At 44.5% G+C, this 18,211-nt stretch overlaps 1 protein-coding gene across 1 annotated transcript in view; it reads left to right on the top strand.

Annotated features, from left to right (window-relative positions):
* The window catches only part of LOC137437955 (gamma-aminobutyric acid receptor subunit alpha-2-like), a 373,866-nt gene that overhangs the window by 102,578 nt on the left and 253,077 nt on the right, over nucleotides 1-18,211 (top strand). The window contains exons 3-4 of the mRNA XM_068132744.2: nucleotides 11,330-11,397; nucleotides 13,737-13,957. Coding sequence (XP_067988845.1) covers nucleotides 11,330-11,397; nucleotides 13,737-13,957 — 289 coding nt within the window. The remainder of the gene's footprint in view (nucleotides 1-11,329; nucleotides 11,398-13,736; nucleotides 13,958-18,211) is intronic.

Below are 18,211 nucleotides of genomic sequence, written 5' to 3'. Positions count from 1 at the left end.
TATTAATCTTACGCCCTACAACTAGTTAACACAAAAGCCACGCCGCTTATGGCGACATGCAAACACTCTTAACCTGAACATTTTCCCTGCTTATGTACATCAATTTGGGTTCTTCTTCTTCACATCACACGGTCCTTACTAAAACCGACACATTCTGAACTTTGCTAAGGTATTCCATGCCTACCCCCACAAACGTAACAATACAAAACTAGAATATCTTGGTTGGATAAGTGTCCACCCCTCTGAGTTAATACTTGGTAGAAACATCTTTGATAGCAAGAACAGCTGTGAGTCTATTGGGATAGGTCTCTACCAACTTTGCACACCTTGATTGGGCAATATTTGCCCATTCTTCTGGACAATACTGTTCAATCTCAGTCAAGTTTTGTGGGAAGCTTCGATGGACAGCAATCTTCAAGTCATGCCACAGATTTTCGATTGGATTTAGGTCGGGGCTCTGACTGGGTCACTCAAGGACATTCATATGCTTGGTCCTTAGCCACTCCAATGTAGCTTTGGCTGTGTTTTTCGGGTCATTGTCATGCTGAAAGGTGAACTTCCGTCCAAATTTCAGCTTTATTGCAGAGGGCAGCAGGTTTTCCTCTAGGATTTTTCTGTATTTTGCTCCATCCATTTTCTCTTCTATCCTCACACATGCCCCAGCCCCTGCAGATGAGAAACATCCCCATAACATGTTGCTGCCACCACCATGCTTCACAGTAGGGATGGTATTCTTTAGGTGATGTGCTATGTTGGGTTTGCGTCAAATGTAACGTCAAAAAGGCTACCTTGAGTCCCGTTTGAGGTATGTTTTTTGCATTCCTCAAACGGGACTCAAGGTGGGCTTTTTTGAGTGATGGCTTCCTTCTTGTACAGGCCAGACTTGTGTAGTGCTTGGGATATTGTTCACATGGACACAGTGATCAGTCTTTGCCATAAAGGCCTGTAGCTCTTTTAAAGTTGTGATTGGCCTCTGATCAGTCTCCTTACTTCGTCATCCAGTTTGGAGAGACAGCCTTATCTAGGCAGGGTCTTGGTGGTACCATACACCTTCCACATCTCATGATTGTCTTGACTCTTCTTCAAGAAATATTGAAGGCCTTTGAGATATTTTATTTATACCTATTGTTATGTGCTCCTCCCCAAGCCCCTGGTCACGGTGTACCTCTGAGCCCCGAGAGGAGTCACGGCAGAAAAATGTGTTATTCTGCATGTCAAAGATCACTGGTGAAGCCACACCAATTGTTACCAACAAACAAATATTGTATTAAGATCACACAAGAATAACAGTACAACAATAATAGTAATCAAAAGTACAATCAATATATATCCTATGATGGTACCATCAGTTTCGTAACCTATAAATCTCTGTGCTCCAAGTGAGTGAACCAAGAACATTCCCAATGTCTCTTTCCCTGCTTCAAACCAAAGTTGATTCCGGTTTCAAGCCGAAGTCGATCCCGGCTTCAAGCCAAAGTCGATCCGCTCCAGCGATCGTCAGAACGATGTCTAATCGAGACCAGAATCCCGTTCGGATGACGGTCACAGCCACACGGCCAAAGCTGCACCAAGGCGCCCTCAAGGCGACTGGGAAATCCAAAGGCGCCCTCCAGGCGACTGGGAAATCACACCCTCGGGTATGGACGTTTCACGGCTCACAGTCGGCGAACCTCAGATTTCCCTTCAAAATCCGCGTTGCACCCACACACACCAGATAAACGTCTGAATGTGGTGAGAATGGCTGAAGCGAAGCAAAGAAACCTTGCTCGACGCACAAAGCGTGTGAGTTAAAATGGCCGACGGCCCATACTCGAGACGTAACGGCAGTCCAACGATTCTCTTCGGAATCGACCCCAAAACCTGACACGCAGTTTGATCTGTCACAGCGATAACAACTCTGTCGCAGGAATCCCTTTCCCGGGAAACCCAAAAGTTCGCTAGTGACCTCTGTTCACTAGCATTGGTGCAAACCCTCAACGCCGCTCGGCTTCTTCCCCGACTCATTCGCTCCGCCTTCTTTTTCTCTTCTTCTTCTTCTTCGTCGTCGTCCGGTTCCCGATCCGGTTTCCGGTTTCTTTTAACTCTAACTTTTTCACCTTTTGAAAACAGTTCATGAACAATAAACCTTTTGAAAACAATAATAGTACATGGAATCAAAAATGTTTACAGTGGATGAAAACCACCACAACGGAAGTGACGAATCCGTAACACTTCCCCCCCCTCAAGAAAGAAAGTTTGAACATAGTGAAAACTTTCTTTGCAGGCATAAACTCTTTTAACAAACAAAAGTAAAACTCACACCCAAATCACCAATTCCCGTGAGCAACGATAATTAATATTTCCCAAAATAAAGCAACAAAACTTCCAAACAACCTACAGAAATTTCCAAAGTTAGTTCACTTTGGACAAATCATCAGCATCGACATTGTCCCTGCCCTTTACATGCTCAATCTCCAAGTTGAACTCCTGCAAAGCCAAACTCCATCTCATCAACCTCTGGTTTTTATTTTTCATTTTTTTTGAATGAAGGTTAAGGGGTTGTGATCAGTGAGTCCAAAGCAAAACAAATCTATAGCACTTTTTGAAGGAGGCTGAGCTGGGAGCCATGTTTCATGGTAGTTGGTGAGGCCTGGAAGTATTTGCTGTGTGGACGCATTGAAGAATGTTGAGTTCACAGGTTAATCCAGGTACAAATCTTGACTCAGCTACTCCGCAGCATTCAGTGCTTCAAACTCTTCCTAACTTTCATAATAATCACGGTTGGGGCACTTGTCGCTGTAGTCGCGTGAATAGCGGTCTCCTTCTCGGCCACTACCCTGATAATCATCCCTTCGGGAGCTGCCGTAACTCTGGGAGCCTCCATAGTAATCTCGACTGCGGCCACCACCAAAACTACCACTCCCACCTTGGGAGCCATAGCCACCCCTGAAACTACCTCCACGTTTTCCTCCTCTGTAGCCCCCTCGACGCCCATGGCCTGCCTTCTCTACTGTTATGGTCCGACCATCCAAATCCTTGCCATTCAAATCCTTTTCTGCATTTTTGGCGTCCTTTGTGTTTTCAAACGTGACAAAGCCAAACCCTCTCGACTTTTGCGTCTCCGTCTTTTATCAACAACACTTCCAAGAGTGGTCCATATTTGCCAAAGATAGAGTCCAGAACATCTTACCTTGTTTTGAAGTTCAGCCCACCTACAAAGAGCTTGCCAACATTGCCTCCATCCCTGACTTGTGTGTGCTGACACTTAGTTTCAGGGTACTCGACAAGACGTGACTGTGCAAAGCGTGACGTCAGTACCTTCTCCTTCTCTTCAGAGCGCTTCCTACCCATAACACGAGTCGCGGCACAGGATGGAAAGATACCCGGAATCTTCCGCTCCAACCGTGCGGTGTTATTTTCCATACTAGGCTTTTCAACAAACATCGGATTACCAGAAACTCGACCACCGGCCAAATCATTCCCGATAACAAAAGAGATTCCCTCGACAGGAAGAGTGGCTTGTAAACCTACGGTGACCGGTCCTGACACCAAATCAGACTTCAAATGGATGACATGAAGTGGAGCTTTAACATAGCCACCAACCCCCTGTAAAAGAACACTAACACCAGTTGCTGTCTTCTCTGACAATGGCAAAATGCCTTCAAGCATCAAAGATTGATGTGCTCCTGTGTCCCTCAATACCCTAACAGGTCTCTGGTTATTCAAGTCTCCATCCAGTGACACAAACCCCTCTGAAATAAAAGGTTTGTAACCCTCTTGGACAAGGTCGTTCTGTGATGCCGTAACTTTGGCATGGGAACCTTCACAAGGCACTGTCCTCCAAGGACGATTTCTCGCATTGGCCAATGCATTCGGAGTTGTACTAGTCTGACTCCGCTCCTGATTTTTCCTTTTCAGGGAATAACATTGGGACATCAAATGCCCAGGTTTCTTGCAAAAAGCGCAAGTAGGCCCGGAGGAAAAACTCGTGGTCTGCCTCAAGCCCCCCCGGAAGATAAGTCTGTCTTGGAACTGTAGTCTTCTGATCCTTAAAAGTCGCGGTATCAGATTTGTCCTCATAGTCATCTCTAGGCCGCCTCCATGAATATTTGTTCTCCGAACCTGATTTACCATGACTCCCCTGACTAACTCTAGGCGGGAAGTTAGGGTTGTGGAACCCCATCCTGTGTCAAGGCATAGTCATCTGCCACGGTTGCTGCCTCATACAACTCTGGTACTTTCTTTTCATCCAGATGTACTTTGATGTCCGCGTGGACACACTGTTTGAATTCCTCCACCAAGATCAATTGTCGCAACAGTTTGAAGTCTTTCCCAATCCCTTTCAAATCACACCACCGATCAAACATGGTTTCCTTCATTCTGGCAAACTCCACATGGGTCTCACTCTCCCTCTTCCTGGCATTCCTGATTTTTTGCCGGTAAGCTTCAGGGACCAATTCATAGGCTTTGAGAATGGTTTTCTTCACTATCTCATTATCTGCACATTGGTCAATCGGTAAAGCCGAATAGATATCTTGAGCTTTACCCACCAAAACACTTTGCACTAACATAGTCCCGGACCCCACAGGCCATTTTAGCATTTGAGCCACTTTCTCAAAGTGTAAAAAAAACTTGGCTACCTCTTTTTCATTGAAGGGTGGAACCAGCCTCACATGCCTACCAACATCCCAAGTGTTCTGACTGGTTGTCGAACTAGCCGGCATGGATACTACTTCTCTCCGTTCTCCCATTAATTCCAGCTCCTTGAGTTTAAGTTCCTTCTGATACTCCATGTGTTACGGATTCGGCCCTAATTATTGTTGGTATTATTATTGTTGGTTCTCAGTAAGGGTTATTGTGGTTAAAAGGTTTAAAAGCGCTTATGACAAAAATGATGCCAGAAATCGGATAGGGCACCAGAAGAGGTGGAGCGAGGAAGAAGAGGCGTGAGAAGATCGTGAAAAGACGTTTTTGTGGAAGCTCTGGACCGAGCGGTCGAGCGTACAGTGCGAGTGAACTTTGCGTCCTTGAAAGGAAGTTCATGCGATAGGTGATATCGCCGGAGTGCTGTGGAGCCTGGGTAGTCGGGTATCTGCATTGAGGTTCCGGAGTATCCTTGCCTCAAAGCCCCGGCTCGAGTGAAAGCTGTCCGCCATTTCGCCACGTGCGCTACCTTCAGTGAAAATGTTTTTGTCGCGTCGGCCGGGCATTATTCCCCGGTGGGTTGCCGGGGACGGCTGTGCCAGAAAGTGGCTTTTGGAGGATTATAAGGAGACTCGCTGATTGAACCGCAAACGTATACGTCGGAGCGCATCTTTGGGCGGGTTTCCATTCCACCGCTATTTTGCGGGGTGTTGGACCACGTGACCTCTGGGTTGCTTCGATCGTCCACGCCTCAATTGATTTTGATCGGACATTGATCCAACGATCGCTGGTGTGAATCGACTTCGCCTTGGAGGGGTACAGAGACATTGGGGGAGTGCCGTGAGTTTGGGTAAAGGACTAGATAAGGTGGTACCATCTTCAGATCGGGATGATAGGGTGAATTGCTATTATTATTTGTGTCGTGATTCCGGTGTGATTTATAATATATTATTGTTTGTTCATAACCCTTGGTGTGGTTTCATTATTGATTTGATTGTTTCATTTGATGGTTTCATTGAGGGTTTCTTTATTGATTAATTTCAACCATTTTAGCTCTTACACGAGCCTCGATCTTGTATACACAAAAAAAACCAAAAAAAAAACCAAGGATGATAACATATCTTTCTGCCGGGGACCCTCTCGGGGTTCGAGGCTTACCGAGACCAGGGGATAGGGGAGGACCCCGTAACACATGTCACGTTCCTTTAACTCCCTTTCGGCTCTCCTTTCCTCTGCTCTTTCCCCTGCTCTTCTTTCTTCGAGTTCCCTTTCAGTTCTCCTTTCCTCTGTTGTTCTCTCCTCGATTCTCGTTCCTGTTCTACTCTTCTTTCCTCGAGTTCTCTTTCAGCTCTCCTTTCCTCTGCTCTTCTCTCCTCGGCTTTCCATTCCAACTCTTTTAACCTTTCCTGGCTCTGCAGTTGCATCTCCATTTTCCGGAGCTCCACATTTTCTTTTTCCTCGGGTAACCAATCCAAGGCTACCTCTGTCCATGTTCCTTGTCCCACCAGAGATTCTACCACCAATGTCTGCATCTCTGCTTTCTTCATGTGAGCTCGGACCTCCAAGTTAAAATGTTTGGCCAATATCAAGAGTTCCGATCTTTTTAACACTTGGAACTGTGCCTCATTAGGGGACGCCGCAAACTTTTCTGCATCAAACACCATGGTGACTATTAGTTAGCACCTGTTAACCTTCACACAAAAATTTTCCAATTTTTTGAAAAATTTGGGAATGTTAGAAAAATTCCAAATTTGGGAATTTTGGGAATGCTAGGGAATTCTATCCCGGACGAGATTTTTGTCAGCAAAGACGAGCCCCCAATTTCAATTTGGGCCAATCTTGGACGAGCCCCCAAAATCAATTTGGGCCAATTTCGGACGAGCCCCCAATTTCTGTTACGTGCTCCTCCCCAACCCCCTGGTCACGGTGTACCTCCGAGCCCCAAGAGGAGTCACGGCAGAAAAATGTGTTATTCTGTATGTCAAAGATCACTGGTGAAGCCACACCAATTGTTACCAACAAACAAATATTGTATTAAGATCACACAAGAATAACAGTACAACAATAATAGTAATCAAAAGTACAATCAATATATATCCTATGATGGTACCATCAGTTTCGTAACCTATAACTCACTGTGCTCCAAGTGAGTGAACCAAGAACATTCCCAATGTCTCTCTCCCTGCTTCAAACCAAAGTTGATTCCGGTTTCAAGCCGAAGTCGATCCCGGGTTCAAGCCAAAGTCGATCCACTCCAGCGATCGTCAGAACGATGTCTAATCGAGACCAGAATCCCGTTCGGATGACGGTCACAGCCACACGGCCAAAGCTGCACCAAGGCGCCCTCAAGGCGACTGGGAAATCCAAAGGCGCCCTCCAGGCGACTGGGAAATCACACCCACGGGTATGGACGTTTCACGGCTCACAGTTGGTGAACCTCAGATTTCCCTTCAAAATCCGCGTTGCACCCACACACACCAGATAAACGTCTGAATGCGGTGAGAATGGCTTAAGCGAAGCAAAGAAACCTTGCTCAACGCACAAAGCGCGTGAGTCAAAATGGCCGACGGCCCGTACTCGAGACGTAACGGCAGTCCAACGATTCTCTTCGGAATCGACCGCAAAACCTGACACACATGTTGATCTGTCACAGCGATAACAATTCTGTCGCAGGAATCCCTTTCCCGGGAAACCCAAAAGTTCGCTAGCGACCTCCGTTCGCTAGCGTTGGCTCAAACCCTCAACGCCGCTCGGCTTCTTCCCCGACTCATTCGCTCCGCCTTCTTTTTCTCTTTTTCTTCTTCGTCGTCATCCGGTTTCCGGTTTCTTTTAACTCTAACTTTTTCACCTTTTGAAAACAGTTCATGAACAATAAACCTTTTGAAAACAATAATAGTACATGGAATCAAAAATGTTTACAGTGGATGAAAACCACCACAACGGAATTGACGAATCCGTAACACCATCCCCTGATCTGTGTCTTTCCACAACTTTATTTTGGCAGTCTTTTTAAAGCCCATTGGTGCTCATGGTTGAGTCTTTGCTGTTAAATGCACTACCCAGCAGAGGAAACATACAGGAACAGCTAATTTTGTTCTGAAATAATCAGAATCACTACAATTTAACACAGGTGGAGGCCAATTAAATTGCTGTGTGATTTTAAAGGTGATTGGTTATACCTGCTCTAATTTGCAATGCTATTATGCGGGGGGTGGACACTTATCGAACCAAGATAGTCGAGTTTTGTATTTTTAGTTACTTTGCTGAAATTTGTAGAATTTGTTTTTCACTTGGAAGTTGTGGGTTATGATTTGTAAATAAAAGTGGAAAAAGTCCGGTTTAATGCAATTTTAATTCCAGGTTATAAGGCAACAAAAGTTGAAAAATTTGCAAGGGTATAGGCACTGTATATGATAGATTACAGAGGGCAGAATGGTAAAATGGGTGACATCAAATGTGTTGATAATTTTAGATATGCACAATAGGGAAGGTGGACTTCGTTTAACATCTCGTGATGATACAATTAAAAACATTGGATTCTGAAATAATTTGGCGTTCTACTCTTGGCAGAAATTTTTAATGTTGCGTTTCGCCTCAACACTAACTACGTTTTGAACATGGTTTACAGATAATAGTGGAATACCTGACCACTGCTATAGGAAATTATTCTTTCACTTAATGCATTTTGACATTTTATTCCATGTCATCAAATTGGTCCAGAATATTTAGTATTTTTCTAGTGCGACCACTTTTAACTTGTAAGAGGGAGTTAAACTGCCCCCTCCCCATCCTACCTCCTGACAATGGATATTATTGTCGGCACCAGCGACACTCGGCACGTACTTTAGTGCTTTCCTATTTATTTTATCATTGTGTACAACTGAACTTAAACATGCCATTCACAGAATGCGTTGCATCTTCTTCTTTCATATGCAACACAAGGTGATGGGGTAGCCTCATTGGCTGAGGGCGTGGCTCTGCCACTAATGCAATGACCTACGCTGGTTAGTGCAGGAGTATGGAATTTGGTCATGGTACCAGAGATAGTTTGCCTACTCTTCACGAAGGACAGCTTCTACCGACTAATGTGTGATGCGAGATGTGACGTCCAGTTTAACATCCATCCGAGGGAAGGCACACACATTGAAGAATCACCCTTTTGTGAAACACCAATGGAGGAATTTGTTTGTTGAAGTTGGATGATTACATTAATAGAGATACCAAAGGAAATTTCTATATATTGTTGCGTGACCCCCTCGGTTAAGACCGGGGAAATCACGGATGGAAACGAGCTTACTTTGAGGCGTTCGGGTCAATGGCGGATTTCGCTATACATATGCGTGGGGGAGGAAAGCAAGAGGAAGAAGAAGCGGCGAGATTTACCTCACGGTCCACGCGCGCCGGCGTCTTCACCCTATGGGAATTAACTCACGAACGAAAACGGAATTATGTACAAAAAGAACACGTTTATTTGACGGAACCCGAGAACAATGGACGCGCCGGTAAACTTTGAGGCGTTCGGGTCAATGGCGGATTTCGCTATACATATGCGTGGGGGAGGAAAGCAAGAGGAAGAAGAAGCGGCGAGATTTACCTCACGGTCCGCGCGTGCCGGCGTCTTCACCCTATGGGAATTAACTCACGAACGAAAACGGAATTATGTACAAAAAGAACACGTTTATTTGACGGAACCCGAGAACAATGGACGCGCCGGTAAAAACTAAACCCCTATAATGGGGTGCTCCCACACAGACTTCAACTACAAGACAAATGGGGAGGATAATTGAAAGAAAACGTTGTGTTTGTGTGATGCGAGCTTATCTGTCTGATGGTGTAGCATCCATCAGGAATCGTCGGCTTCCGAGCTCATCGTCCGACCACTGCTCTGATGTTGGCGGGAAGTAGGGCTCGTTTCGCCCCCGTTCGTGCTCCGGCAGGCCTCACTGAGTGCCTCGCTCGCGCCGGTCTCGCCCGCTCAGTGGCAAGCCTTGCTCGCACGTGAATGCCAGGGAGGAGAATCCACGGCGCTCCAACGTTTCTCCAACGTCCGTCCGTCGTAAAGCAGGCAATTTGCGGATTGAAAGGGAAGATGTCCAAATGGGAGAGAAAGGCAAGGAGGTCAAGGCAGGATGGATCCAGGGACGAGAAGAAGCAAATGTCGGCCAGTCAGTGGTTTTACTGGCCGTGGTGTGACGCCAGCGCTCTCTCCACCAATGGCCGCGTCACTTCTGTCTCATGCCATCGGTTGCTCGCCAATCAGTCTGCCACTTCCTTCCACCTTCCCTCCACCAATCAGTGGCCAGCTTCTTACCCCATGGTGCGATCTTCCCATCGTAACCCTTTTGACCAATTACGCGTGAAGTGGGCGTGGCCTCAGCCTGCCTTGCATGCTGTTTGCTACCCTGCCGGTGTTGTCAGCCCGTGCGTGGTCGCTTGCTGTTTGTTCTTCCGGTCAGTCATTGTGAGGGGGGATTTAATTAATGTGGTGCGCTATTGGGCCTAACTAATGTATGTGATGTGTTGCCATAAGGGACACCGGAATGATCACAGAGGGGACTGCATACAATGGAATTAGCATAATCCCTATGCTAGTTAACAAGCCCCACCCCCCTCATGGCGGGGACGAAGACACAAGCTTAATCCAACATTCTGGCTACAGAACTTATTGCATCAAGATTCCCTATCACGACAGTCGAGCACCTACCTATGCAGATCTACCTAAATCTATACAGTGTATGCTCCTACCCAACCGACATAATGTATACGTATATGAAAAAAAAGTTGTTTCCTAATTCCTTCACATACGTGCTAATTATCCTTGCCAGAAGAGAGGGTATTGCATTTGAGTCTGTTTGTCTGTCTGTTTTTCTGTCTGTCTTTGTCCACACAGAATAAATATGTTTTTCTCTGCAACTGTTGGTCCGATTGACAGGCAATTTTCACCACAGGTGCACCTTGTACTGTATAATTTCTTAATGTTAATTATAACGTCAACGGTCATGTGGTACAGGCGCCATATTGGAAAAACTTTGCCCCTCTATATCTCCGAAAGCGCTGCATCAAAAAAATTGAGACATGGCTCATTGTAAAGAACTCTCCATGGGGAATACAATATGTTAATGATGATGTCATAGGTGCCTCCATTATGATGTCATAATTCGACAAGCACAAAATTTCATCCGATCAAGATGAAATTTCTTGAGCGTCATCTAGGCATAAATTGGTGGAAAAAAGTAATGATGATGTTATCGGTCACTTGGTTCGGCCGCCATATTTGTTTTAACACAAAAGCCTTAAAGAAACACCAAAAACACATCTGGGCGAGGGTCTGTAATCTCCGATTGCTCTTTCTTGTTGGATTATGTGAAGCAAAACGACTTCTAATAGGGTGCAACATACGCTGATCACATCATTCCAAATTTGCTGGGAATCCGAAGGAAGTTTACAAAGCTATCCACGCGTGTTTTTGCGTTGCCTTGTTGGCATGGGATAAACTGCAAATTTTCTCACTACAGACACTATTACACGGTGTATTCTATCTTCGTCTTTGGGCATTCAAACACCCCAGAAGACGGTTTCAATGACGTCGCTATTATGACCATAACCCCCACAGTGCTTACTCCTTCTATCCTTATACTAAGGTCTGTGTGTTTTATGCTGAATGTTCAGAATTGGCAGAGGCTTTTTTTGTTTCTTTTTTTGACAGAGAATGTCACCGAGGTGCAAACCAACATCTATGTGACGAGTTTCGGGCCTGTGTCTGACACAGAAATGGTAAGTTTTGGTGACAGAATTGGTTTGTGTCAGTATCGGTCATTTTAGTTTTTTTGCACCGTTTTTATTATCCTTTTGTCAGTGTCATGGCCTGTTGAGATGGCTATGACGTAAATGGAAAGCACTTTTGTAAAAATGCTAGACATTATATTTAGACTGACATGGGAGTGATTTGAGATGAATCCTTATATTCTCTTGGTGAAACCATGAGTCTAATGGGATGATGTAATGGAAGTGAACTTGTCTTTCAACTATCTCGAATGAAGAACATTTTGTTCTGAAGGGTTAACACCCAAAACGTCACCTTCTCCTTACTTCCCATGGCGGTTAACACACCTCAATCAATATCCCAATGATTTCATCCATTGTTGAAACTATCTAGTCTGGGTTTGACCCCTGATCAGACTAAATTCTCAAACTTGCGCATCACAGATTTCAACCTCCGACTTTGGTTGTTAAGTCGATTGTCCCGTCTGCCAGCATTAGTTTCTGCAGCACTTCACAAATCCAGGCTTTATGGGAGAATTGCCGGATGGAAGACACTTCTGAGAAAAAGGCACATGCTGGAATTTGCAAAAAGGCGTGTGAAAGACTGAGAGCATGAGGCAAAATATTATGTGGTCTAATGAGACGAAAATTGAACTCTTTGGCCTGAATGCAAAATGCTACATCTGGCAGAAACCGAGCACAGCTCATCACCCATCTGACATCATCGCATCCCAGCTTCGACAGTGTCTTGTGAAGAGTACCTGAGTTATTGCCAACATCCTGAACTAATTATGAATTAGAGTGGCCACATTAAATCGAACGTCAGAACTGACCTGCCAGTTTGTGAAAGAATTGGGCCAAATCTTTCAATGGACAACCTCCATTAGAAGATGGAAATAAATGTGGCCTTTAAATAAGTAGTATAATTTCAGTGAAGCGTGTTACCATGGTGAAAAAGTTCCCAGAGTGATCGTAAAACAAAAGGAACTAAAACAGCACTATGTGGAGCACATACCTCCACCAGGCTGAAGAGTTTATGTTTTGTATCCACTGGTAGGCCGGATATGGATTCAGACCTTAACCAAAATCTAATCAGTTTGTCGCTTAACCAACTCACCCACCTAGTTTAGTCATAATCCATCGACAAGTTCTGGAAATATCATGCTAACACTCAATGGTAATCGAAGAATCATTTAAGAATTTAAAAAAAACTCTCCGAGCTTCACCAAAATCGAATCGATTCATCCTTGTCACACACCCAACCAGTCCACCAAGTTTGTCCGAATCCGTTCATAACGTTTTGAGACATCGTGCTATATATCGTTTTTGGCCCTATCACAGAATGGTGAAGAACCACTTTAAAATTATAGTAGTCGGATCCGAATCCGGATCTTCACCAAAATCTAATCAATTCGTCCTTGTCACATACCCAACCTCTCCACCAAATTTTGTCTGAATCCGTCCACAACTTTTTGAGATATCCTGTTCACATACAGACAGACAGACAGAAAGGGGGTGAAAACATAACCTCCATCCACCTTTGATGGCAAAGTCAATAACTCAACATTGCTTTTGTTTTAGAATATGCAATTAGGGGTGACATTTGGAAGAAGCTTTTATTTCTGTTTGGAGGAAGTGCACTGACATATACCTCGTCATCAATGTAATAGCCAGATCTGTCAGGTCTTCAACATTAACAGGATGGTTACCTATCGTAAAAAATAGTGAGATGTGATACAAAGTGATGATATGATAAAATGTTGACAACAATGTTATTGACATGTCCCCTTATCAGAGCCTGGAATAAAGTGGTGTAGCTTCGTCAATGTCAGTTATCACGCATAAACCCTTATATGTGTGGGCCTGTTTACCACTTGTATCTGGGCACATATGCGTTGCTAATTATAAGGGGAATATCAGGGTTCAAATGCCTCATACTGTACTAATTTATCCACTGGCTTCTACTGCCCTTGTAGTTCATTTTAAAGTCTACCGATGGTACCCTTTTACTAAATCCTTTTACTAAATTCCCCCCCCCCTCCCCTTCCCACGCCTCCTGCCCCCAAGCCCTCTCCCTCCCACACTTCTCCCTGCTCTCAAATGTTGTGGTTGTGTGCTTCCCCTTCTCTCCCCATCTTGTCTTCCGCTCCCTCTTTTTGTATATTTTGTTTGTCTGGTTGATTTGTTTGTGAAATAAATGTTAGCTCTTTCACGAGCCTCGATTCAGTATACCAAAAAAAAAGAAAAAAAGGATTTATTTGTACAGCCTCCTCCATGAAAATTACACACGATATAACCAATGTTCCAAACCTTGATATAATCATGCAGTGGCTTGCCTCCCATTACGGCAGGAATACACGATTGACATGTTCTTCCGGCAAAGTTGGATGGATGAACGGTTGAAGTTTGAAGGACCTAAGGGGACGTTGCCACTCAACAACATGATGGCAAGCAAAATATGGACACCGGACACCTTCTTCTACAATGGCAAGAAGTCCGTGGCACACAACATGACGACACCCAACAAGCTTCTGCGGATCTTTGACGATGGGAAATTACTTTATACCATGCGGTGAGACCTGCGTACAGGAAAAGTATTTTTGTATTCTAGCCATATGGTCTGCTAAGAGTAGTGGCTAATTTGCATAACACCTTTGTACTGTTTGTAGCCTGATTGACAATTATCATTGAACTGCAGTCCACTAGTTTGGCTGCAAATAGCCTGTGGTTTCACTGCCAGTCGTACACAAACATAGCTGTCTCTACAGAAATTCCCTGGAAATTCACTAAGTTGCATTGTTTTACAGGATTTGCAGTGAATATTTGATGATGATAATTCAAGTTATAGTGTCTTCCGAAAGTATTCACACCCCTTGACTTGTTTCGCAATTTGTTTTGTTACAGTGTGAATTTAAAATAGATTAAAATTTAGATTTTTTTTTTATCACTGATCTACACATAATAAATACCCCATAATGTCAAAGTGGAATTCTTTTTTTGGGGGGGGATTTTTACAAAATTATTACAAATGAAATACAGAAATATCTAATTTGCAGAAGTATTCAGCCCCCTGAGCCAATACTTCATAGAAGTGCCTTTGACAGCGATTACAGCTTTGAGTCTCTTGGGTATGTCTGTATCAGCTTTGCACATCTGGATATGGGGAGTTTCTCCCATTCTACCTTACAGATTTGCTCAAGCTCTGTCAAGTTGGATGGGGAGCGTTGGTGAACAGCAATATTCAAGTCTTTCCACGTATTCTTAATGGGATTCAACTCTGGGCTATCGCTGGGCCACTCAAGGACTTTCACGTTCTTTTCTGAAGACATTCCAGTGTTGCTTTGGCTGTATGCTTGGGGTCATTGTCCTGTTGGAACATAAATCTTCACCACTAAGGTCTTTTGCACTCTGAAGCAGGTTCTTCTCTACGATTTGCCTGTATTTGGCTCTATTCATTGTTCCATCTCGCCTTACAAGTCTCCCAGTTTCTGGTGCCGAAAAGCATCTCCAGAGCATGATGCTACCACCACCATGCTTCACGATAGGGATGGTGCTAGATGGGTTACTATACTCTGTGTAGATACTCTGTGCTTGGTTTCTGCCAGACATAGTGCTTTGCATACAGGCCAAAGAGCTCAATTATCGTCTCATCAGACCACATAATATTTTGCCTCATGGCCTCAGTCTTTCACGTGCCTTTTTGCAAACTCCTGGTGTGCTGCCATATGCCTTTTTCTCAGCAGTGGTCTCCTTCTGGCCACTCTCCCATAAAGCCTAGTTTTTGAAGTGCTGCAGAGACTGTTGTCCTTCCGGCACGTTCTCCCATCTCAGCGAAGGAACTCTGTAGTTTTGTCAGAGTGGTCAGTGGGTTCTTGGACACTTCCCTGACCAAAGTCCTTCTTACCCGGTTGTTCAGTTTGGTCGGATGGCCAGCGCTAGGAAGAGTCTGGGTAGTTCTTTTCATTTCCTAATGATGGAGCTCACTGTTGCTCTTGGGAGCTCTCAACACTCTATTAATTGTTTTATACCCTTCCAGATCTATGCCTCCTCACAATGCTATCTCGGACTTCTACGGACATTTCCTTGGATTTAATGGTAGTTTCTGCTCTGAAATGAACTGACAACTGTTGAACCTTATATAGAAGGCGTGTTTCTTTCTAAATCACGCCCAATCGATTGAATTGGCCACAGGTGCACTCCAGTCAAGTTGTAGAGACATCTCAAGGATGATCATGGGAAATTGGATGCACCTGAACCTAATTTGGAATGTCATAGCAATGGGTTTGAATACTTATTGACTCGAGACTTTTCAGCTTTTCATTTTTAATTATTTTGAAAAAAATTCTAAAAGTAAAATTTCACTTTGACATTATGGGGTATTATTATGTGTAGATCAGCGACAAAATCTTTTTCAATCGAATCAATTTTAAATTCAGGCTGTAACACAAGAAAATGTGAAAAAGTCAGGGGATGTGAATACTTACTTTGTGAAGGCACTGCACACATATAGATGTACACATATCTCATACATGCAAAGCTCTTTATAATCACGAACTCATCCATATAAATGTTTAGTACTTTCGAGGTGGGCTATGAAGATGAATTTTTGCATACTGATTTAACTCAAAGACAATGGACTTCTTCTCCTCCTCTTCCCTTTATAAGGGGTGAGGTCCAGAGGCACCAAGCTCCTACTCTGCCTTTACCACGATCCTCCTCCACTCCTCTGTCCTAAGCCAACTCTTTCTTACTCCACTCTCCAACAGCCCCCACCTTACCGATATATCTCTTTACACAATCCTCCCATCTCAACCGTAGTCGACCTCTTTTCCTCCTACATTGCTCCTTCAACCCATCCGCTCTCTGTGCCATTCTCTCTTCTCCCATCTACACCAAATGTCCTCCCCGTCAAGCTCATCTGTACACCAACCTCCTCCCTCAGTTTATCCATCCTCCTACTTTCCACCCTCTTCACTCCCACAATCCTCCTGACCCAGTTAAGTTGCTTTCGCTAACCTGCAGCTTCTGTTGTTGTCTCTATCAGTGCCACCATCTCCAGACCGTAAAGGTAGGCCGGAATTACACATGACATCAGAACCTTCCCTTTCAATCTCCTTCATATCTTCTGTCTGCCATTACTCCCTCCACCCTCCTCCATGCATTTTTACCCACTTGAATCCTCCACATCTCTTCCTCGGAATTACCACTCCGGGTCACTATTCCCCACAGATACTCAAACCTATTTCACTGTTTGATGTCCTTCCTTTTAACCTGATATTCATTTATTTTCTCTGCAGCCTGACCAGCATCACCTCAGTCTTCCCCATACTCATCTTCAGTCCATGTTTCCCAAATGCCTCCTTCCACTCCCCCAGTACTTCCAGCCTATCCTGCATATTCTCCACCACAACAGCCAGATTGTCCACATACAATATCCTCGGCAGATTATCTTTCATGTTTACTTTCCTGCTTACCAGCTCCATCACCACCATAAACACTTCCAAACTTTTTAGCTCTTATATGAGCCTCGACCTAGAATACAAAAAAAATAAATAAATAAGTAAAACATGAGTGGGCTGAGAGTGTTTCCTTGCCTCAAACCGATGTTCACACTAAACTCCTCAGACATCCTAGGACCAAACAAAACTCTTCCCTTCTTTCCCTTCCACCCACCTAACCTCTGATTTTGGCAATCCCATTCATATCAGTGTTGCCATCACTCTTTTTAGACAGTGACTCAAAAGTGTGTTAAGCTCAGTACTTTGTTCAAACCTAATTTACTGTATTGTCCTGTCAGCCCGGCAGTTAACGCCGCTGGATGACGAATAGCCGTAACGGTCCTCAATTCCGAGACGTGTAGCCGAAACTGGCGGTTGGTCCGTCACGCTCAAGTGAGGGAACCAAAGCGCTTACCTCAGACAAAAGCCACACAGGTTTATTATCGGGCCCACGGACAAATAAACACACAACAAATTAAATAAACGCCACAATAATTAATGTCATGAAATAAAGCACGGCAATAAAATGAATGTTGGGGTAAAATAAATCCTACTTCGAGACGTCTCCATTCAGACACAAATACATAACAGGGGAATGATAAGATAAAATAAATTGTTTTCTCTGGTCGGCCAGCACTCAGCTTGCTCAACAGGATCATTGAATGAAGTCGGCAGTACAATGTGGCCCGAAGCCACTCGTGTGGGAAACGCACTAGCAATGGCGCAGAGTCGCTCTCCACAGCCCCATGTACGTGAGGTAACTCGTGCGGGCGGTCCTCTTTTGGTCACCACTCCATCCGAAGCACCAAGAGCCCCACAAACCGCTACTAATACCTCTTCCTCACGATCGCAAAAGTTCCACACTACTCTCTCTCAGCACCAGCGCACTGAGCCAGAAGAGCCAGCACCAAAAGCGACCGACCGAGAATAAAGACCAGACTGAGAGAGAGTCTTCTTCTTCCTGCTCTCGAACCTTCGAGCTCTGACATCACTCTGTCCAATCGCCGAGCTCTCTCAAAACACCTGATGGTCTTGCTTGACCAATGACGAAGCTCAGGGCGTGGCCTACCAGTTACGATTCCTTTGGAGGTGGGGTTTAGCCCGATCGGGAATGTTCTGGGTTCTGTCGGCAGTTATGCCGGTTATGGTTGGCTCATGGATGGTTGTTGTTATTGTTGACGTGAGTTGTATGACCGGCCTTGTTGAAGTTGTAAAAAAAACCCCCGTCTGACGACACATAAACAACATGAGGCTCCAGTTTCCCGACTTACTACATCGAGTTGTGCCCTACGTGTCCACGGTCCATGATATCCCCATACAATCCTACC

Source organism: Myxine glutinosa, chromosome 12 (genome assembly GCF_964187855.1).
Source record: "Myxine glutinosa chromosome 12, kmMyxGlut1.1, whole genome shotgun sequence".
Taxonomy (NCBI): Eukaryota; Metazoa; Chordata; class Myxini; order Myxiniformes; family Myxinidae; genus Myxine; species Myxine glutinosa.
The sequence above is the reverse complement of the archived record's forward strand: the minus strand, read 5'-3'. Positions and strand labels throughout refer to the sequence as shown.